Genomic DNA, 23,616 nt, shown 5'->3' on the forward strand with positions numbered 1-23,616 from the left:
AGGGAGGTGTCTGCCTTGCCCTTTCCTGAGGCAAGAATGCTGCTAGTCAAAAAAGCAAAAAGGGAGGGGTCGAGTGACCTCCCCCATGTGAGATGGGGGGCAGGAAGCTATGATACATGCAAGGCAACGGGTTGGACTTGAAGGACAGAACCCTCCCTTTCCTTAGAGTAGTACAGAACACGCTTCTAGCTCTCACTGCAGTGAAAAATCGATGTCTTCAGTTCTGCAAATGAATTAACTCACCAACACGTTAAGCTTAAGAAATTGCACTTATTGGTATGGGCAAAATTGAGAATCTTAGGACGCCCTGAATAAACTTACTTTAGAATAAGGGGTGGTTTTTTGGCTGTGAAGTCTCAGCCAACTTGATCCCTGGTGGGGTTTCAAGGCAAGAGCTGTTCAGAGGTGGTTTACCATTGCCTGTCTCCACAGCACAAGCCTGGAATTCCCTGTTAAGCGTGGTCCCTTAAGTAGTCCAAGGTAGATCCAGACACACCTAGGATAACAGAAGTGCAGGATGGGAGCGGCCTGTAGAATTACTTGCTGCTAGTCAAGTTTGGTGAGCCAGTTTGGTGTAGTGGTTAAGTGTGCGGACTCTTTATCTGGGAGAACCGGGTTTGCTCCCCACTCCTCCACTTGCACCTGCTAGCATGGCCTTGGGTCAGCCATAGCTCTGGCAGAAGTTGTCCTTGAAAAGGCAGCTGCTGTGAGAGCCCTCTCCAGCCCCACCCACCTCACAGGGTGTTTGTTGTGGGGGAGGAAGGTAAAGGAGATTGTGAGCCGCTCTGAGACACTTCGGAGTGGAGGGCGGGATATAAATCCAATATCTTCTTCTATCTTCTTCTTCTTGCTGGTCAGTGGGTTGTGCAATCCGGGTTCTAGAGTGGCCTAGAGCTCTTCTTGCCATTCTGCTCCTGTGGACAAAGAAAAACGGCTGCTGACAGTGCATCTCCCCAAATGCATTATGACAAGAGCTTTTGCCTGCCACAAAAATCCACTTGGGCAGAAACAGGGAGTTGTAGGATCCAGGACTTTTTTTTGTAGCAGGAACTCCTTTGAGTATTAGGCCACACACCCCTGACATAGCCAATCCCCCAAGAGCTTAAAGTAAGCAGGATCAGCTGCATCAGGTGTGTGACCTAATATGCAAAGGAGTTCCTGCTACAAAACAAGCCCTGGGCCGCTTTCTGTTCTGTGGCCCCACAATAATGACTGACTGAAAGCAAAGTATGCAAGAGGGACATCTTTTCTTCACCCCTATTCCAGTGGATCCAAAGAGGTTCAAACCCATCAACCACACTACTGCTTTTAGGAACCTGGACGGGATTAAAACGACTATTTGGGAGTTAGAGAAGAAGATATGCGGCCAGCATGCTCAGTACAGTACCCATAAAGGTGGCCATGTGCATTTGATGTTAATGCACATGGAGAGCCAGTTTGATGTAGTGGTTAAGTGTGCGGACTCTTATCTGGGAGAACCGGGTTTGATTCCCCACTCCTGCACTTGCACCTGCTGGCATGGCCTTGGGTCAGCCATAGCTCTGGCAGAGGTTGTCCTTGAAAGGGCAGCTGCTGTGAAAGCCCTCTCCAGCCCCACCCACCTCACAGGGTGTCTGTTGTGGGGGAGGAAGGGAAAGGAGATTGTGAGCCACTCTGAGACTCTTTTGAGTGGAGGGCGGGGTATAAATCCAATATCTTCATCTGCTGCTCTTATCTTGAGTGGCCAGCAGCAGAGCCCGAATTTAGGACAACCCCCCTCAAGGGTTCAGTCACGCAGATGGATGGCTTTTAAAGGAGGGAAACCCAACTTGGCAAGTATTGCAAGGACAAATTGACACCCTTTTTGTGCACAGATAATCTGACAGCTATGGATACAAGCACAACCTCCCCCCCCCCCCCGTCTGCATTTCAAGAGGCACCTTTGTTCAAGTTTCTTATTTGCAGCCATTATGATCGTAGCAGCTTTCCCACCCCCAAACTTAAAAGCAACAACAGGATTCTGTGGCAATCCTTGCATTGATCCAAAAAATCCACCACTAGCTATTTTTACTCTCAGACTACGTGGAGCAGAAAGGTTTTCTTTGAAAGTTCAAAGTGATTTTTAAATCAAAAGGTGGTTTTTTTAAAAAAAAATATGCATGCAAACTGCTTGGAACGGTCATGGGTATGGATTGCAATAGGCCGAGGCATCAGATTTTTCAAAAAGCAGATAAAATCCTATGCGGAACAGATATTTTCAAATAATGTTAGGGTTGCCTCAGATGGGGGCTAGAGATCTGGAATTAAATATCTAGATTCACTCATTTATTTTTTATTTTAAAAACACTGACTGCTTTGGAAGGTGGACTGATTAACATTATACCCCATCAAAACCTCTCCCTTTCCTTAACTGGGCTTTCCCAGACTCCACCTTCAAAGTCAGTTTGGTGTAGTGGTTAAGTGCATGGACTCTAATCTGGGAGAACCGGGTTTGATTCCCCACTCCTCCACTTGCACCTGCTGGAATGGTCTTGGGTCAGCCATAGCTCTCATAGAAGTTGTCCTTGAAAGGGCAGCTTCTGGGAGAGCTCTCTCAGCCCCACCCACCTCACAGGGTGTGTGTTGTGGGGAAGGAAGGGAAAGGAGATTGTGAGCTGCTCTGAGACTCTGTCCTTGAAAGGGCAGCTGCTGTGAGAGCCCTCTCAGCTCCACCCACCTCCCAGGGTGTCTGCTGTGGGGGAGGAAGGTAAAGGAGATTGTGAGCCGCTCTGAGACTCTGTCCTTGAAAGGGCAGCTGCTGTGAGAGCTCTCTCAGCCCCACCCACCTCACAGGGTGTCTGTTGTGGGGAAGGAAGGGAAAGGAGATTGTGAGCTGCTCTGAGACTCTGTCCTTGAAAGGGCAGCTGCTGTGAGAGCTCTCTCAGCCCCACCCACCTCACAGGGTGTCTGTTGTGGGGAAGGAAGGGAAAGGAGATTGTGAGCTGCTCTTAGACTCTGTCCTTGAAAGGGCAGCTGCTGTGAGAGCTCTCTCAGCTCCACCCACCTCCCAGGGTGTCTGCTGTGGGGGAGGAAGGGAAAGGAGATTGTAAGCCGGTCTGAGATTCATAGTGAAAGGCAGAGTATAAATCCAATATCATCTTCAAATCTCCAGGCACTGGCAGACCCAGAGTTGGCAACCCTAGTGTTCACTGGGAGACCCTGTGCCTTGTTCCTCAGCACTGGATTCCGGTGAAAAACTCAGAATGAGATTTACCCCCAGGTGCCCTGACTTGGATAGCCCAGGCAAGCCCGGTCTCATCAGATCTCAGAAGTTAGTATTTAGATGGGAGACTGTCCTTGAAATACCCGGTCGAGGGGACAGAGGCAGGCTTTCAGCCACCTCTCTGAATATCCTCCAGGCCCCCAGTAGGGGGTCAGAGACACACACACCTAAAATACAAAAAGATACCCAAAAAATATTTAACTCACAGATGAATGAGCTGCCACTTGCGTGAGGTGAGTGGATATCAATGCTGCTATCTCACGGTGTCCCGCCTCCAGAGCTATGGAAACTGCATCATTGCCGTCCTGTGAAAACATAACATCAATATTAGGCTCGGCCTAATACTTGGTTGCTGTTGCATCTGCTGAATCTTTTTGCATCTCGGAGCTGGAAGTCTGGGCGAGTGGTAAGCAATGCACCGGAAGCAAGCTCAGTATCAAAATAGCAATTTTTTAAAAAGTGAACATTTTATTTCATTTATTTATATCCTGTCTTTCACACCCTATGGGGAACCAAAGCAGCTTACACCATTCTCCTTTCCTCTGCTTAATCCTTACAACAACCTTGTGAGGTAGGCTTGGCTAAGAGTGTCACCTAGCAAGCTTCCATGGCAGAGGTGGCCAAACTGTGACTCGGGAGCCACATGTGGCTCTTTCACATACTGTGTGGCTCTCGAAACCCCCACTGCCCCGTCGGCCGGCTTGGAAAAGGCAGTTCTCTCTTTAAATGTTTAAATGGAGAACGCGTTTATAGTTAAAGTTGCTTTCTTTCCAGCTCCCCCCCAATCTATTTGTCTCCCTTCCTTCTTTGAGGCTCTCAAACATCTGATGCTTATTCTATGTGGGTTTTACATTAAGCAAGTTCGGCCACCCCTGTTCCATGGCATGAGTAAAAACAGCAGGGGTTGCCCAGAAGAAGGCAAGAAACCTGGAGAAAAATTCCTTCCTGACTCTAAGCAGCCACTGACATTACCCTGGGCATGTAAGAAAGGGCCAGAAGCAGCAAGCTCTGCCTCACCCCTTCCTGCCCTCCCTCTCATGATCTGCCTAAATTCACAGAATCAGCATTGCTGTCAAATGTCCATCCAGCCTCTTCTTGAGAACTTCCAAAGGCCCACTGCCTTATAGAACCACAGAGCTGGAAGGGGTCATACAGGCCAGCCAGTCCAATCCCTACTCAATGCAGGATCAGCCTACAAAATTCCTGACAAGTGTTGGTCCAGCTGCTGCGTAAAGACTGCCAGTGAAGGGGAGCTCGCCGCCTCCTGAGTGATGTTCCCTCTAAGCTGCAGTCTTGTGAGCAAAAATTCTACTTTGTGAGCCACTGGCATTAAAGTTGTGAGCAACTGGCATTAAAGCTGTGAGCTCCTGCATCAATTAGTGCACTCTGGGGGTCATCCTTCCTGAGCTTATTTATTTTATTTATTTATTTAGAATTTATATCCCGCCCTTCCCACAAGTGGCTCAGGGCGGCTTCCAACAATAGATCCGACATAAAATTAAACAATATTTAAACATATAAACAATTAAACATTTAAAACAGATAAAACCTTACAAATTAATAATAATCCAAATATATATAAGAAGAAATCTGGCAAGCTACATTGAATTCTCAAGCTAGGTGTAAGCTAGCCGGAAGAGGGTCGTCTTACAGGCCCTCTAAGACAAAAATGTGTGAGTCGGAGGCTAAAAATCTGAGCTAGCTCACACTGACTGCTTAGAGGGAACGCTGCTCCTGAGGTAGCTGACTCCTCTGTTGAACAGCTCTTCCTGTAAAACAGTTCTTCCTAATATCCAGCTTGTACCTTCCCACCCTTAATTTAAACCCATTCGTGTGAATCCTATCCTCTGCTGCCAATGGGAACAGCTCCCTTACGGAAATACTTGATTTTAATATTATTGACTGCTACCAAAACACGTATAGCACAAAAATGGAAATCTACAGATTCCCCTAGTATTACTCAACGGTACTCAATTATTTGGAACCACTACGTTATGGATAAGATCACTGTGGGTATCTCCCGAGCAGAGCTATATCAGGAATACCTTAAATTTATAATAAAGTGGTCACCCTTAATAGAGAAATTAGACCAAACTGCATGGGGTACAAGCTCCTTTAGAAATCATAAATATTTTGAATCGATGCAATTTTATTAAAAGTGATGGGCTACCCATACTAACTATGTTATAGATTTTGCTCATAGTTTTTAAAGTTTCAATTTTCAATTTTATTTTTATAATGCTATAGTCGTCTATATATTTTAATCTGTCTAACTATATATGTTCCCCGAAGAGCACTGCGTTCCAGTTCACAAAATCTCTTGGAAATCCCTGGGCCTAAGGAGGCCAAACTTAAAACAACCAGGGAGCTGGCCTTCTCTATAAAAGCGCCCCAATGGCGGAATCAGCTGCCGGAAGAGGTGCAGGCCCTGCGGGACCTCAATCAGTTCCGCAGGGCCTGCAAAACTGCCCTCTTCCAAGAAGCCACCAGAATAAATATTACGCTGCCGGATAAATAGAGACTGTAGCACCACTGTATTGTTTTAACTTTTTAAAATTATATTTGTATTTATATTGTTGATTGATTTTATCTGTTATTGTGATATCACGATTCCGTATCATGTTCTGTAAGCTGCCCTGAGCCTGCCTTGGCGGGGAGGGCGGGGTATAAATACAAATTTACTTACTTACTTACTATGAAACTGAAATATCAATTATTTATTTAAAAAATGTATCTTTCTTTAAAAAATGAACAGCTCCCTGCCCTCCTCTAAGGGACAGCCCTTCAAAGACAGCCATCATGTCCCCTCTGCACCTCCTCTTCTCCAGACTGAACATTCCCAAGTCCCTCAGCCCTTCCTCCTAGGGTTGGTCTCCAGGTCCCTGCCCATCTTCATCACTCTCCTCTGCACGCACTACCAAGGAAGCCTGTTCCACTGGGGGAACCGCTCTAATTGCCAGGAAGCTCTTCCTAATAGTTAGCCAAAAAGCCCGGATTTACAGATCCTAATCTGATATTTCCACCACTACACCATGCTGGCAGTGAGGACTAGAAACTTGGAAGTCGTATACAACCGAAGGCTACCCTGTACCCACACGCAACCACATGGACCAGGTCTATGGAAGGAGGGCTTACATTATCCACGATGGACGCATCGCAAGTTGGCTGAGAGAGGAGAAGCCGCACGGTGCCTGCCCGCCCGTGCTCACAAGCACACATGAGGGCTGTGGAGCCTTCCTCGTCTTGGAGGTTGATGTCTGCTTCACAAGCCAGCAGAGCTTCCACCATCTCCTGCCTGCCGTGGCTCACTGCAAGCATAAGAGCCGTCTGGCCTGCCTAGAGCCCGAGCAGAACAGAGGATACGTTTTAGATAAAGGCCTATCCATTTTAGATGTTGAACCGTACCCTACAATTAAAACGTACACAGTGAAGTTCAAAAACAACATTTCACCGGCTTTGCAAAGTCAAGACCAGGGCTTTTATTTTGTAGCGGGAGCTCCTTTGCATATTAGGCCACACACCCCTGATGCAGCCAGTCCTCCAAGAGCTTAGAGGGCTCATTACAGGGCCTACTATAAGCTCCAGGAGGATTGGCTGCATCAGGGGTGTGCGGCCTAATAAAAGGAGTTCCTGCTATTAAAAAAAGCCCTGGTCAAGACTACCTGTGGCCATACGCAAGACACCCCCACATTTGCTTCTCCAACTACAGCCTTGCAGCTAAAGAACGGCTGCCTAAGAGTAGGGGTCCCCAACCTTTTTTGAGCCAGGGGGCACCTTTGGAATTACAGAACAAGGTGCTGGGTGCAGCTACAAAATGATTTCAGGTTTTCACGGCTGGTAACATCATTAGGGTTTGTAGAATCTTTCGGGCTCAAGTGCCATGTTCTACAGGAGAAAGTTTTTCTTCCAGACGTTTCGTTCTCAGCTGTTCTCCGCAGCTGAGCACGAAACGTCTGGAAGAAAAACTTTCTCCAGTAGAACACGGCACTTGAGCCCGAAAGATTCTACAAACCCTAACTACAAAATGGCTTCTGCAACAGGCAGAGCCAGCCACAAAGTCTCAGGCACTATGCATAACTCTAATAGGAACTCTACAACGTTTCAGACAGATGCATTGCTGAATAGGATACCTTTTAAAATTAACATATTTTAATCTGTTTTCTGGCATACGCCTTCAGTTATGCAGTGGGCCAAGGCAGCAACTGCAACTGAAGCCATTTTTTTTAATAAAAAAAAAAAACCTGCACAGCCAATCAGTTCTGTGGCCAATTGCTAAGCAAAAGCTTCTACCCCCTTTCTAAAAACACTTAGTGGTTGTCATAAGAGCATAAGAAAAGCCATGTTGGATCATGCCATTGGCCCATCCAGTCCAACACTCTTGTTATACAGTGGCCAAAAAACCCCAGGTGCCATCAGGAGGTCCAGGACACTAGAAGCCCTCCCACTGTTGCCCCTTCCCAGCATCAATAATACAGAGCATCACTGCCCCTGAAAGAGAGTTCCATCTATACCTTGTGGCTAACAGCCAGTGATGGACGTTCTGGCTCCATATGTTTATCCAATCCCCTCTTGAAATCATCTATGCTTGTAGCTGCCACCACCTCCTGTGGCAGTGAATTCCATGTGTTAATCACCCTTTAGGTGAAGAAGGACTTCGTTTTATCCATTCTAACCCAACTGCTCAGCAATTTCATTGAGTGTCCCCAAGTTCTTATATTGTGGTGTATGTTTTTTTCTTATTTTACTCATGTGTGTGCTCCTGTTGCTTTTGGGGGGGGGGTGTTTCTATTCCACATATGTGCTGCTCCCTCTTGTGGTCCATTCACTACTATGTCGAATTATGTCAGGCATAAAAACCTGTTTAAATCTGCAGGGATATATGCCAGGCATAAGGCACTGTAATATCAATCTGACCAGTAGAGGGAGCAATACATGTGTGGCATAAACCCTTCGCCCTGAAGCAACAGGAACACAAACAAGAAAATCGAGAATGCAGAGAAGCCCAGAGTGCCCATGAGCCATGCCTAAGTCAGGGGACCCCACCTAAGAGCCATCGTCAACCCCACTAACATATAGGGTGGCCAGACCGTCCCGGTCTCCCGGGACATTCCCGGTTCTGGCCACCCAATCCCGGCTCCCGGGCTGCCTATACCGGGACCATTAAAGGTCCCGGTTTAGCCAGCCCCGGAGCCGGTGGGCCGCGGGCGCCGGCGGGGAAGGCGGGGAGTGAGGGAGGGAGCGTCCCTGCGCCTGCGCAGGGCCCCTGCGCACGCGCAGGGACGCTCCCTCCCTCACTCCCCGCCTTCCCCGCCCGCGCGCGGGGCCGGCAGCGGTGGGGGAGGCCTCTCCGCGGCCTCCGCTGGTCGCTGGGGGCCTTCCAGAGTGTCTGGAAGGCCCCCAGCGACCAGCGGAGGCCGCGGGGAGGCCGCGGAGCACCCGGCGCTGGTCCGGGAAGGCCTTCCAGAGCCTCTGGAAGGCCTTCCCGGGCCAGCGCCGGCCAGCGAAGGCCTCCCCGCGGCCTCCGCTGGTCGCTGGGGGCCTTCCAGAGTGTCTGGAAGGCCCCCAGCGACCAGCGGAGGCCGCGGGGAGGCCGCGGAGCACCCGGCGCTGGTCCGGGAAGGCCTTCCAGAGCCTCTGGAAGGCCTTCCCGGGCCAGCGCCGGCCAGCGAAGGCCTCCCCGCGGCCTCCGCTGGTCGCTGGGGGCCTTCCAGAGTGTCTGGAAGGCCCCCAGCGACCAGCGGAGGCCGCGGAGCACCCGGCGCTGGTCCGGGAAGGCCTTCCAGAGCCTCTGGAAGGCCTTCCCGGGCCAGCGCCGGCCAGCGAAGGCCTCCCCGCGGCCTCCGCTGGTCGCTGGGGGCCTTCCAGAGTGTCTGGAAGGCCCCCAGCGACCAGCGGAGGCCGCGGGGAGGCCGCGGAGCACCCGGCGCTGGTCCGGGAAGGCCTTCCAGAGCCTCTGGAAGGCCTTCCCGGGCCAGCGCCGGCCAGCGAAGGCCTCCCCGCGGCCTCCGCTGGTCGCTGGGGGCCTTCCAGAGTGTCTGGAAGGCCCCCAGCGACCAGCGGAGGCCGCGGGGAGGCCGCGGAGCACCCGGCGCTGGTCCGGGAAGGCCTTCCAGAGCCTCTGGAAGGCCTTCCTGGGCCAGCGCCGGCCAAGGAAGGCCTCTCCGACGCCTCCCTGGCCTCGCCGCCGCCGCTGGACTCGCCGCCGCCGCCCGACCCGCCGGCGCCGCCCGACTCGCCGCCGACCGCCACCGCAGGTAAGGGGGCCGAAAGCGGGGGGGGGGGGCGGCCTTCCTTTCTTCCCTCCCTCTTCCCTTCTTCCCTTTCTTCCTCCCTTCCTTCCCTCCCTTCCTTCCCTCCCTCCCTTCCCTTCCTTCCTTCCCTCCCTCCCTCCTCCCTTCCTTTCTTTCTTTCTTTCTTCCTTCCCTCCCTTCCCTCCCTCCCTCCCTTCCTTCCTTCCTTCCTTCCTTCCTCCCTTCCCTTCCCTTCCCTCCTCCCTTCCCTCCTCCCTTCCCTTCCCTTCCCTCCTCCCTTCCCTCCTCCCTTCCTTCCCTCCCTCCTCCCCTCCCTCCTCCCTTCCTTCCTTCCTTTCTTTCTTCCTTCCCTCCCTTCCTTCCTTCCTTCCTTCCTTCCTTCCTTCCTTCCTTCCTTCCTTCCTTCCTTCCTTCCTTCCCTTCCCTTCCCTTCCCTTCTCCCTTCCCTTCCCTTCCATTCCCTTCCCTCCTCCCTTCCCTCCTCCCTTCCTTCCCTCCTTATGTTCTTATGTGGCGCAGAGTGTTGGACTGGAGGGGCCACTGGCCTGATGCAACAGGGCTTCTCTTATGTGACACAGAGTGTTGGACTGGATGGGCCACTGGCCTGATCCAACAGGGCTTCTGTTATGTTCTTATGTGACGCAGAGTGTTGGACTGGATGGGCCACTGGCCTGATCCAACAGGGCTTCTGTTATGTTCTTATGTGACGCAGAGTGTTGGACTGGATGGGCCACTGGCCTGATCCAACAGGGCTTCTGTTATGTTCTTATGTGACGCAGAGTGTTGGACTGGATGGGCCACTGGCCTGATCCAACAGGGCTTCTGTTATGTTCTTATGTGACGCAGAGTGTTGGACTGGATGGGCCACTGGCCTGATCCAACAGGGCTTCTGTTATGTTCTTATGTGACGCAGAGTGTTGGACTGGATGGGCCACTGGCCTGATCCAACAGGGCTTCTGTTATGTTCTTATGTGACGCAGAGTGTTGGACTGGATGGGCCACTGGCCTGATCCAACAGGGCTTCTGTTATGTTCTTATGTGACGCAGAGTGTTGGACTGGATGGGCCACTGGCCTGATCCAACAGGGCTTCTCTTATGTTCTTATGTGACGCAGAGTGTTGGACTGGATGGGCCACTGGCCTGATCCAACAGGGCTTCTGTTATGTTCTTATGTGACACAGAGTGTTGGACTGGATGGGCCACTGGCCTGATCCAACAGGGCTTCTCTTATGTTCTTATGTGACGCAGAGTGTTGGACTGGATGGGCCACTGGCCTGATCCAACAGGGCTTCTGTTATGTTCTTATGTGACAATACTGACTTTGGTGGACCCAAGCACTGATTCAGTGTAAGGGAGCTTTGTGTTTGTGACTGGAGTGGACAATACTGACTTTGGTGGACCCAAGCACTGATTCAGTGTAAGGGAGCTTTGTGTTTGTGTCTTCTGGTGCAATTTTGTTCTCAGATCCTGTATTTACTTCATCAGTATATGTGATAAGGCACTTTCTCAACTGTGCTGCATAATGCAGCCTATTTATTTTGTCCTGTTGGCTCTGTTGGCTCTATCTGCGCCACCTTCATCACTTTCGGGGTGTGGATCCCCCAGTGGGGTGGGCTCCCGACTCCCTCTGCCGGCTGTTTCTGATAGCCCTGCGCCCCCTCTTTCATTTGATATGTGTCCCGTGCGGGTGCCACCCTCCTGCCGGGAGATGCCGCAAAATGAGCCCCCTTGAGGCTTATGGCGGCAGGGCTCGGGGGAAGCAAGCTAGACTGCTGTTCTTTTGAGGGGTTATAGAGTGTTTCGAGCCCCTCCCTGTGGCATCGGTCCCATCGTTGTGGGACCCAGGGGGCCGGCGCAGCGGCCCGCTGAAGCAGCCTGTCAGTCACTTCCGCATCTCGACCTGTGTTATTAGTGACAGGCTGCTTCGGCAGGCTGCTGCGCCGGCCCCCTGGGTCCCACGACGATGGGACCAATGCCACAGGGAGGGGCTCGAAACACTCTATAACCCCTCAAAAGAACAGCAGTCTAGCTTGCTTCCCCCGAGCCCTGCCGCCATAAGCCTCAAGGGGGCTCATTTTGCGGCATCTCCCGGCAGGAGGGTGGCACCCGCACGGGACACATATCAAATGAAAGAGGGGGCGCAGGGCTATCAGAAACAGCCGGCGGAGGGAGTCGGGAGCCCACCCCACTGGGGGATCCACACCCCGAAAGTGATGAAGGTGGCGCAGATAGAGCCAACAGAGCCAACAGGACAAAATAAATAGGCTGCATTATGCAGCACAGTTGAGAAAGTGCCTTATCCCATATACTGATGAAGTATATACAGGATTTGAGAACAAAATTGTTTCCGGCGGTGATATTTGGGGGATTTTTGGGGACGTCACAGGAAGTGCTGTGAAGTCACTTCCTGTTTCCGGCAGTGGCATTTGGGGGAAATGATGCCATTTGGGGGAAATGATGTCACAGGAAGTGATGTCACTTCCTGCTTCCGGCAGGTGGCGCGGGGGAAATGATGTCACAGGAAGTGATGTCACTTCCCGTTTCCGGCAGGTGGCGCGGGGGAAATGATGTCACAGGAAGTGATGTCACTTCCTGTTTCCGGCGGTGGTATGACGTCGCCGGAAGTGACGTCGCCGGAAGTGACGTCACTTCCTGTTTCCGGCGGCGCACACGCTTCGCGCGCGCGCACTCCTGCCTTCCCCCCCCCCAAGGTGTCCCTGGCTGGCCTTCAGACATTATGGCCACCCTACTAACATACTTGGCTGGCTTTGGCATTAACATTGCCCAGGGCAAACAGTCTCCGGACGACAGCCATGTCTTCTTCCCGCTCCACAGCCGCCAAGGCAGCCAACATGAGGGCCGTGTAGCCGGCTTTGTTCTGATGGTTGACGTTGCTTACTCCTGTAGGGAGGAAGAGAAATTAAGATACTGACCCTAACCCTTCTGCTCTCATTTTACGCTACCAGGAAGGGGCTGAAGCAGCTTCTCCAAGGGGGCCCACTGAAATACATGGTGGTTTTCTGTTTAGAAAAAAAGAGATGACTAAAGGGCAATGTAAGGACAGTCTTCCTCCTGTAAAATTAGACTTCGGGTCACCCAAGAAGGAGATGCCCAGTAAACTACAAAACTTGCTGCCGCAAGGTCCCGCAATGGCCCACTGGGTTGTGTGTGTGTTAAATGCTGCGGAGTAACTTCTGACTTACGGTCACCCTATGAATTAATGTCCTCCAAAACATCCTTTCATTAACAACTCTAGGAATTCCAGGGACCTCTATGGTATAACCCAGAAGTGATGTACTGGCACAAAGGATGCTGGTGGCAGTGAGCAGCAATTGGTGGGAGGCCTAGCGACCCTACCTGAGCCCGATTTCAAACAGGGATAAGAGAAGGGAACCAACAGTCAGTCTTCATTGGACCAGAACCGGCTCTACAGCTGCCAGTGACAAACCCTTGCTCTGTGGTCTGTAGAGGCCGAGTGCTTCATAGTTCCTGTCATCCCAGCCCCTTCTTCTGGGACGAGTGCCAAGGACCCCCCAAAACACAGCAGGGCTCTCCCACTCACCTGTGTTGAGTAGAAGCTGGACAATGTCAAAGTTGGAATGAGAGACACTGTAGTGCAGAGCCGTGTTCCCGTTCCCATCTGACAGGTTGACGACATGGGCCAGAATCGCCGGTGAGATTTCGGAAAAGGCCAGCAGGTGATCGGCCACCTGGCTGGCCAAGGAGAATTTTTGGCTGGACACACGGAACCACTCCTGCAGGATGAGGCTGGTGCTGATCACCTAGAAGCCAAAATGGAGCCAAAGTCAGCAGCAGCAGAGCACTATGGGTCATAGGCAATGCGGCCGTTGGTAAGATGTCTGGGGTCAAAGATATGAAGGCATGTTACCAAAATGCATATGGTGGACTCATTTTGGTGCCTTGAGAAAGGAGAAGAGGAAGTTCGCTGCACACCAGGCGGGGGACAATACAAGCTGGTGAGCTGCTGTCAGTAGACATCATACAGATTGTGGCCCTCATAACACAGGCCCTCAAAATCATACCCACCTCCCTGGTCCCATCCCGTCTCCAACTTTATTTCCAACAAAGAGCCCAGGAAGACACTCATCTCATAAAGTGAGCAATCCCATCAGGACTGGATAAAGTACAGAGGAGGGCAACCAACACGATTAGGGACAGTGTTCCCTCAAAGCCGAGTTAGTGTGAGCTAGCTCACAGTTTTTTTAGCCTCCATCTCACACATTTTTGTCTCAGCTCAGGGAAAATGGCCCCAGAGCAAATTAATTTCTGCAGACGCTCACAACTTTAATGCCAATAGCTCACAAAGTAGAATTTTTGCTGTCTCCGCAGCTTAGAGGGAATATTAGAGGGTTGCAGCACTTTCCCTATGAGGAAATAGTGAAGAGCCTGGGACTTTTTGGTTTACAAAAGAGACAACTGAGGGAGAACATGAGAGAGGTTTATAACCTTATGCGTGGGGGGGAGAGAGTTGACAAAGAGAAATGTTTCTCCCTCTCCCAAATACTAGAACTCAAGAGCATCCAACAAAGTGGAAGGCAGTAGGTTCAGGACAGACAAAAGGAAATACTTCTTTACACAGAGAATGATTAAAATGTGGAATTTGCTGCCAGAGGCTGTCGTGATGGCCAGAGGAATAAACAGGTTTAAAGCGGGATTGAACAGATTCATGGAGGATAAGTCTATCAGTGACTACTAGCCATGGTGACTTGAGGGGAACCTCCACATCCAGAGACATCAATCCTCTGAATCGCAGAGCCAGGAGGCGACCATAGGAGAAGGTCTTGGCCTCTCTGCCCTCTTGTTGACTATCTGGAGGAAATGGTTGGCTACTGTGTGAGACAGGATGCTGGACTAGAGAGATCACTGGTCTGATCCAGCAGGGCTCTTCTTATGTTCTTATGAAGGCCTCAGCCTCTATGCCATTGTTGGCCCTGCAGAGGAAGTGGTTGGCCACTGTTGAGACAGGATTCTGGACTAGAGAGATCACTGGTCTGATCCAGTAGGGCTCTTCTTATGTTCTTATGAAGTCCTCAGCCTCTATGCCCTGTTGCTGCCCCTCCAAAGGAACTGGATGGCCTTTGTGTGAGACAGGATGCTGGACTAGATGGACCACTGGTCTGATCCAGCAGGGCTCTTCTTATGACTGCATTTTCAGAGCAGAAATCAACCCCTGATCTTTAAAAACCTATAAACTGGCATCAAGGAAGGAGGAAAACGTTGAGAGTCCCTCTGCTGAAGCTAGATTCTGATAGCAGGTTCAGCTGGACTCACATGAAGCCCTACTGTGTTGTGTTGGGACCTAATTCATGGGCATTTGGTTCGTTTTTGTGACTGAGTCAATATTGGAATCTGAATTTTCTTCTGACAGTCCTACCTAGCTGTTTCTGCTTCTCTGTCTGGAAAGAATTCTGGAATATATTTAGAGTTGCGTGGTTTCCCTCTCCATAACAGTCAAATATGGCCCCCACATCTCTACTCACCACTTCTCTGGTCTTTACTCCACCTCCACCATGGCCAAGATGGCTCCTTACCACCAGGCAGGCCTCTCTCATCCGGGGGCTCAGCTCAAATCTAAACAGGGACAAAAGAAGAGCCCAGCTGGATCAAAACCAGGATTTCTCTTCAGTCAGCTACTTCTCAGAAGCCCACAAAGCAAGGCATGAAGTAAAAACACATATGCAAGTAAAACACATTGAGGCCAGCCTACTCCCATATGAACCTACCTCCTCACTCCAGTCATCTGCTAAAAATGAAAAGTCAAATAGATTCCTGACTTGTCTTGCTGACAACTTCCCTTTCCAGAAAGTGAAGAAGGAAACAAGGGGATCTGCTATCTTGGATTTGATTCTCACCAACAAGGAAGAATTGATTGAAGAAGTGGAAATAGTGGGCACCCTGGGCAGTAGTGACCATGTGATTTTGGAATTTACAGTCTTAGGGAAGGGAAAAGCTATACGTAGTCAGACTTATAGGTTGGACTTCAGAAAGGCAAACTTCGATAAACTTAGAACTATGCTGGGTAAAACCCCATGGTCAGAAATACTTAGGAAGAAGGGGGTTCAGGAGGGGTGGGAGTTTCTTAAAAGTGAAATACGGAAAGTGCAATCACAGACGATTCCTATGAGAAGAAAAAATGGAAGAAGCCTAAAGAAGCTGAGTTGGCTCCATAAACAGCTCTCTAAAGACTTGAGAAATAAAAAAGACTCCTTCAGGAATTGGAAGGAGGGCCTTATAACCAAGGATGAATATAAACAAATCACCGGTGCTTGTAGAGAAAAAGTTAGGAAAGCTAAAGCTCAGTATTTATTTATTTATTTAATTCCATTTATACCCCACCCTCCCTGTTGAAGCGAAGTATGAGCTTAGGCTGGCCAAAGATGCTAAAAACAACAAAAAAAGGGTTCTTTTCTTATGTTCAGAGTAAGAAAAAGAGCAAGGACATGGTGGGCCCATTGCGAGGGCAGGAAAGTGAAATTGTAACAAGTAATGAAGAGAGAGCGGAACTGCTCAGTTCCTACTTTTCTTCAGTCTTCTCTTCTGAGGGAAACGGTGCTCAACATTGCAAAAACAGAACATATAAGGAGGGTATGAAGTTCCAACCTAGGATCAGCATAGGGGTAGTACATAAACACCTAGTTTCTTTAAATGAAACTCCTCAGGGCTAGATGAACTGCATCCAAGGGCTCTAAAAGAGCTTGCGGATATAATTGCTGAGCCTCTGGGTATTATTTTTGAGAATTCTTGGAGAACAGGAGAGGTGCTAGAAGATTGGAGGTGGGCGAATGTTGTTCCAATCTTCAAGAAGTGGAAAAAAGAGGATCCGGGTAACTACCTACCCATCAGCTTGATGTCTATACCTGGAAAAGTTTTAGAACAAATCATCAAACAGTCGGTCCTGGAGCATTTAGAAAGAATGGATGTGATTACTAAGAGCCAACATGGTTTTCTCAAGAACAAGTCATGTCAGACTAACCTGATCTCTTTTTTTGAGAAAGTGACTACCTTACTGGATCAGGGGAATGCCGTAGACATCGTTTATCTTGATTTCAGTAAGGCTTTTGATAAGGTTCTACATACTATCCTTGTTGACAAGTTGGTAAAATGTGGTTTGGATCCTGTTACCATTAGGTGAATCTGTAACTGGTTGACAGATTGCACCCAAAGACTTGTGAATGGTTCCTCATCCTCTTGGAGAGGAGTGACAAGTAAGTGCCTCAAGGATCTGTCCTGGGACCTGTTTTTTTCAACATCTTTATAAATGATTGGATGAAGGAACAGAGGGAATGCTTATTAAATTTGCTGATGATACTAAAAGTGGGAGGGGTTGCAAACACAGTAGAAGACAGAAATAGGATACAGGAAGACCTTGACAGGCTGGAAAACTGGGCTAAAACCAATAAAATGAATTTTAACGGGGATAAATGTAAAGTTCTGCATTTAGGTAGGAAAAATCCAATGCATGGTTATAGGATGAGGGAGACTTGTCTTAGCAGTAGTATGTGCGAAAAGGATCTAGGGGTCTTAGTGGATCATATGCTGAACATGAGCCAACAGTGTGATGCGGTGGCTAAAAAGGCAAATGCAATTTTGGGCTGTATCAACAGAAGTATAGTGTCCAGATCACGTGAAGTGATGGTACCGCTTTACTCTGCTCTGGTAAGACCTCACCTGGAGCATTGTGTTCAGTTTTGGGCACCACATTTTACAAAGGATATAGACAAGCTGGAACGGGTCCAGAGGAGGGCGATGAAGATGGTGAGGGGTCTGGAGACCAAGTCCTATGAAGAAAGGTTGAAGGAGCTAGGGATGTTTAGCCTGGAGAGGAGGCGGCTGAGAGGTGATATGATCACAATCTTCAAGTACTTGAAGGGCTGTCATATAGAGGATGGTGTGGAATTGTTTTCTGTGGCCCCGGAAAGTAGGACTAGAACCAGTAGGTTGAAATTAAATCAAAAGAGTTTCTGGCTCAACATTAGGAAGAACTTCCTGACCATTAGAGCGATTCCTCAGTGGAACAGGCTTCCTCGGGAGGTGGTGGGCTCTCCTTCCATGGAGGTTTTTAAACAGAGGCTAGATGGCCATCTGACAGCGATGAAGATCCTGTGAATTTAGGGGGAGGTGTTTGTGAGCTTCCTGCATTGTGCAGGGGGTTGGACTAGATGACCCTGGAGGTCCCTTCCAACTCTCTGATTCTATCTTCAGGGGCCCTCTCCATCTGAAGCAAGATGGGTGGCAACCAGTACTCCCTCTAAGCTGTGGTGTGTTGTGTGCAAAAATTTTACTTTGTGAGCTACTGGCATTAAAGCTGTGAGCTACTGCATAAATTAGTTTGCTCTGGAGCCATTTTTCCTGAGCTAAGACAGCAATGTGTGAGCCAGAGGTTAAAAAACTGTGAGCTAACTCACACTAACTCAGCTTAGAGGGAACCTTAGTGGCAACTTGAGAAAGGGCCTTCTCATTAGTGGCACCAAAATTTGGCAACTCCCTCCCTTCGGTCATCGTCTTCTGCCAGGGGGTAAAAACTCTTCTGTTTCATTTGTCATTCCCTCACTTGAACGTCCTTCTTGCTTATGAGTTTTAATTATTTGCACACTTTGTTTTATTGGTTTCACAATACATATTTTTTTTAAAACTCTTTTAATGGTGCTGCTGGTTCCCCACCTCGGGGACTCCAAGTCGGGTAGGCAAGGTACCATAAGAATACTCTGAATGAATGAACACAAAAGGCCACGGCACACCCCCTGCAATATACCCCGCTATAATTCAGAGATTGTCTGCTTTTGACCCCGAAGCTTCCATTTAGCTATCATAACTATTACACACAGGTGTTTTCCCTCAAGCTGCTATTGTTATATTCTGTTGCAGTCAATTCCACAGGTTCTTCCTTTTCTCTGTCTCGGATCAACTCCCGGTCAGTTTAGTTTGGTGCCCCCAAGCTCCAGTTTAACCCTCTCTCTGTCCCCTTCCTTCACCCATAGAGAGCTTCACAATTCTCATTCACATTCCTTCTCAGTCTTTTTTCGGGGGAGGGGGGGGAGCGAAACTGAAAAAGCTACACATGATTTTGCCTTGCAGGGCAGGCACTCCAAATCATTTTGTCAGTGCAGAATGAGAGCCAGTGTGGTGTCATGGTTAAGAGCAGGGCTTTTGGGGTAGAAAAAGCCCTGCAGGAAGTCATTTGCATACTAGGCCACACCCCCTGACATCACCATTGTTTTACACAGAGCTTTTTAAAAGAAAAGACCCTGCAGGAACTCATTCACATATTTGGCCACATACCCCGACATCACCATTGTTTCACGCGGCTTTTTGGTAGAACTCATTTGCATATTAGGCCACACCCCCTGATGCCAAGTTAGCCAGAATTGCGTTCCTGTGCATTCCTGCTTGGAAAAGGCCCTGGTTAAGAGTACTGGAGTACACAGGCCTCCAAATGAGGCCAGATTAAGGATGTGTTGTTATGCCGGTGTTTTCATTTTCCATTCCTCTCCTCATAATACCTCGCCAGGAATATGCCCTTTCTACTGCTGCCACACACTGAGTCACTCTGGCACAGTTGCCAAGTTGTGTTTGGTCCACATCGCTTTCCAGGCCCAGTGGGAGTGGCACAGGCTGTTTGGTTAGCTTCATGGAACGACTGGGGAGGAGGGCATCCAGACAAAGAGTCACCTACCGACCTCTAGCCCCAGATCAAGATGTGCTGGAACAGCCCTTGGAAGGGACCCAAGAACATGGAGCAGAGACACGGCTGTGTTTGAAAACTACAGTCTCTGTGATGCTGAAAATGAGGTCTGGTTTTTGTGGCGATAGTAATGGGCTTTTTGTCAGACAGCAGCTGTAAAAATGACTTGATGGAATGAAGATGATGATGATGATGATATTGGATTTGTATCCCGCCCTTCACTCTGAATCTCAGAGCAGCTCACAATCTCCTTTACCCTCCTCTCCCTGTGAGGTGGGGCTGAAAGAACTCTCTCAGAAGCTGCCCTTTCAAGGACAACTCTGCGAAAGCTATGGCTGACCTAAGGCCATTCCAGCAGTTGCAAGCAGAGCAGTGGGGAGTCAAATCCAGTTCTCCGAGGTAAGAGTCCATGCACTTAATCACTACAGCAAACTGGCTTTCTTACACCAAACTGGCTCTCCTCCAAACGCCCAAAGTTCCCCATAAGTAAAAATACTAGCATGCCAAGGGAAAGGCTCTACCAGCATTCTCCCTGGCTTGCTAGATTTCTATGTGCGAGGATGCAGCTCTGTTTTAAAAAAACACCAACACAACCAATTTCTGCCTGTGGGAAACTAGGGAATCGGGCAGGAAAGTTCAAGCCTAGACTTCTGCCCATCATGCTAATTTTCTAGAAGCATGGATTTTTCAGTATTTATTATTTATACCATTATGCTACCAGGGGTCTGCACAGCCCAAATGCTGGTTGACTACCTCAGTTTGAACAAGCCTTGTTTTGATTCTGCCCTTTTAAACTGGCTTCTCTTCTCTATTCTGGTTCAAACGCTCAGCCCCCTGCTCTGCAACTATGGGCCCATTTTACAGATTCAAGAAATGGAGGCACATCCATAGTATGTAGAGGGGAGGTGAAGAGACCAAACCCCACAGCTCTTTGCAACGACCTTGTGCTCCACTCACTGGGTGCTCTTGTGGGGCCTGAATAGCAAGGGGCAGGGCTTTTTTAATACAAGGAAGCCCAGCAGGAACTTATTTGCATATTAGGCCACACCCCCTGCTGTCACCATTGTTTCATGCAGGGCTTTTGAATAGAAAAGGCCCAGAAGGAACTCATTTGCATGTTAGGCCACACTCCCTGACATCACCATTGTTTCACGCAGGGCTTTTTTGTAGAAAAAGCCCAGCAGGAACATATTTGCATATTAGGCTGCACCCCCTGATGCCAAGCCAGCCGGAACTGTGTTCCCGCTCAAAAATAGCTCTGGCAAGGAGGGCACACCAATTTTCCCCACCACCGTCTGCTCCCAGCTTACTTCTCTTTCACTTCCAGGGCAACATTTTCTTCTTCCGTCTTCTCTCGCTCATGACGCTGCTGTGCCTTAACCCGCGCTGCCACCACTGGAAGGGGACTCTCCGGGTCACTGTCCTCAAGGTTGGCCACAACCTCCTCATCCGACGTGTCTGTGCTGGCAGCTGCGTCACTGTCGGAACTGAGCGGAGAGCCCTTTTCGGGGGACTGATCCTCCTCCTCCTCACTGGATGTGCTCTCATACCTGCTGTGACAGATCATTGGGGGGAGGGGGTCAGACTTTATTTCTTTATTATTTTTTATTTATAGCCCACCCTTTCCCGAACGGGCTCTGATGGGGTAACAACAGTCAATAATACAAGGTTATAATTAGATACATATAATAAAACAATATACTATCTAAAAACAATATAACAGTCTAAAAACAGACTCCATTTCTGCAGTTGGTGGTATCAGTTGCTTCCACTCCTTCCGTACATCCTCCAGCTGGTATAAGATAAATGGGTCGACAGAGTTATTTCATCGGGGCCTCTGCAGCAGAGAGGTCACAGACTAAGAAAATGTCCACTGCCTCAGTTGAATGCCTGGTGGAACAACTCTGTCTTACAGGCCCTGCAGACTTGAATGAGTCACTGCAGTGCCTGATGTGGGGGTCCACATGGCCCCCGATTGCCGAGCAGTCAGATTAGAACAGATAAAAAAAAGTACTTCTTCACCCAAAGGGTGATTAACACACGGAATTCGCTGCCACAGGAGGTGGTGGCGGCTACAAGCATAGACAGCTTCAGGAGGGGATTGGATAAACATATGGAGCAGAGGTCCATCGGTGGTTATTAGCCAAAAGGTATAGATGGAACTCTATCTGGGGCAAGTGATGCTCTGTATTCTTGGTGCTTGAGTGGGGGGGGGGGGACAGTGGGAGGGCTTCTAGTGTCCTGGCCCCACTGCTGCACCTCCCGATGGCACCTGGGTTTTTTTGGCCACTGTGTGACACAGAGTGTTGGACTGGATGGGCCATTGGCCTGATCCAACATGGCTTCTCTTATGTTCATCAACAGGTTTCTCTTACAGACTACACTGAGGGCGTGTAGGGGTGGTTTTTCTTGGGATGCTTACAACAGCAGCCTTTAAACCCTGAGGTTGATTCTCTTTCTGCTTGGGAATGCCAACATTAAAGAACAACAGAAGAACCTGCCAGATTGTGATCAGAACAAATGTCTCTCTAGCTCAGCCTCCTGATTCCGACGGTGGTCAGCCAGATATTGCAAGAGGAATCCTATGAGCAGGCTATGATAGAAATAGCAATCCCTCAGCTTCTAGCATTCAGAGACAGACTGGGAGGTTCTGTTTAGTTACAAGAGTTGATAAACCGTGGCTGGTAGGGCTTTCTCTGCTTACAGGCAGCCTGCTAATATAAACGAACTTCTACCAACGACAGTGGGCCTTCTGACACACATACACACACACCCTAGAATTGCCAGCTCTGGGATAGGAAAATCCTGGATATTTGGGGGTGGGGAATGCCTGGGAAGGATGGAGTTTGGGGAGGGGAGGGAGCTCAGAAGGGTCTAATGCCATAGAGTCAACTTTCCAAAGTGGCCATTTTCTCCAGGGGAACTCAAGGCTTTTTTGGTAGCAGGAGCTCCTTTGCATATTAGGCCACACACGTCTGATGTAGCCAGTCCTGGAGCTGACAGTAGGCCCTGTGCTAAGAGCCCTGTAAACTCTTGGAGGATTGGCTACATCAGGGGTATGTGGCCTAATAAGCAAAGGAGTTCCTGCTACAAAAAGAGCCTTGGGGGAACTGATCTGTGTAACCTGGAGAATAGTTGTCACTCCGGGAGATCTCCAGCCACCACCTGGAGACTGGCAACCCTAACATACCTTCACCCAGGGACCAGACCCTGCAACATACCTAGGTGCCAGCTCATCCCCACATGCTTATTACCACAGGAGAGCCAGTTTGGTGTAGTGGTTAAGTGTGCGGACTCTTATCTGGGAGAACCGGGTTTCATTCCCCACTCCTCCACTTGCACCTGCTAGCATGGCCTTGGGTCAGCCATAGCTCTGGCAGAGGTTGTCCTTGAAAGCGCAGCTGCTGGGAGAACCCTCTCCAGCCCCACCCACCTCACAGGGTGTATGTTGTGGGGGAGGAAGGTAAAAGAGATTGTGAGCCGCTCTGAGACTCTTCGGAGAGGAGGGCGGGATATAAATCCAATATCTTCTTCTTCTTGACCTCAGCCATACCATTTGGGGTTCACTCATTTGCTCATCTTACAATATGATATATGTCATCAAGTATAAAATGTATTTTAAAAGCCCTTCTGATTTTTCCAAAAGGACAAACACATCAATCCCGATAAATGAGCAAAAAAATTGATATTTTTTTTTTAAAAATCAATAGGGAAACATTTCAGTTTTCCAGCACATGCTGCTAAAGACCTGAAAATAACCATCCTTCAATAAAGAGCCTCAAAAGGAAGCTCCAACATGAAACTGCGGAAAGAGGGATTCATTAAGCGGTTTCACGCAACCTCTCCCCCACCACCCTGGTCTGAACAGGGGTTTAGGTTTGTTTTTTTTGTTAATCTCACTGTGAGTGAGAACTAGTTTAGCAAAACTTGGCATTCCTCACAGGTATGTCCACTCACTTAGAAAAATGAGCACACCGTCTGCGTAATTTTCTTGGTTGGATTTTGCATAATTAACATTTCCCTGCATACAAAGGATGCATTTCAGTGTAGCTTGAACAACCTGTTTGTTTCTCCCACACACACACATCTCTCCTACCTAGAATGTCAGTTGAATGGGGATCCACTCATCACATCTAGCCCGCTTAGGGATGCCAACCTCCAAGCGGGACCAGGAGATCCCCTGAAATTATAGCTCATCTCCAGACTACAGAGATCAGTTCCTTGGAGAAAATTAACGATTTGGAGAGTGGCTTCTGTGACAGTGTACCCCACTGAGGTCCCTGTCCTCCCAAGAAGAAGATATTGGATTTATATCCTGCCCTCCACTCCGAATCTCAGAGCGACTCACAGTCTCCTTTGTCTTCCTCCCACTGTGAGGTGAGTGGGGCTGAGAGAGCTCTCCTAGAAGCTATCTTTTCAAG

At 49.2% G+C, this 23,616-nt stretch overlaps 1 protein-coding gene across 1 annotated transcript in view; it reads right to left on the minus strand.

Annotated features, from left to right (window-relative positions):
* Positions 1–3,438: 3,438 nt before the first annotated feature.
* Positions 3,439–23,616, minus strand: part of KANK3 (KN motif and ankyrin repeat domains 3) — a 28,014-nt gene continuing 7,836 nt past the window's right edge. Inside the window, exons 4-9 of the mRNA XM_060233084.1 lie at positions 20,506–20,745; positions 14,994–15,084; positions 13,055–13,274; positions 12,251–12,393; positions 6,377–6,577; positions 3,439–3,546 (exon numbers count right to left, since the gene is read on the minus strand). Coding sequence (XP_060089067.1) covers positions 3,439–3,546; positions 6,377–6,577; positions 12,251–12,393; positions 13,055–13,274; positions 14,994–15,084; positions 20,506–20,745 — 1,003 coding nt within the window. The remainder of the gene's footprint in view (positions 3,547–6,376; positions 6,578–12,250; positions 12,394–13,054; positions 13,275–14,993; positions 15,085–20,505; positions 20,746–23,616) is intronic.

Source organism: Heteronotia binoei, chromosome 2 (assembly GCF_032191835.1).
Source record: "Heteronotia binoei isolate CCM8104 ecotype False Entrance Well chromosome 2, APGP_CSIRO_Hbin_v1, whole genome shotgun sequence".
NCBI classification, from domain to species: Eukaryota; Metazoa; Chordata; class Lepidosauria; order Squamata; family Gekkonidae; genus Heteronotia; species Heteronotia binoei.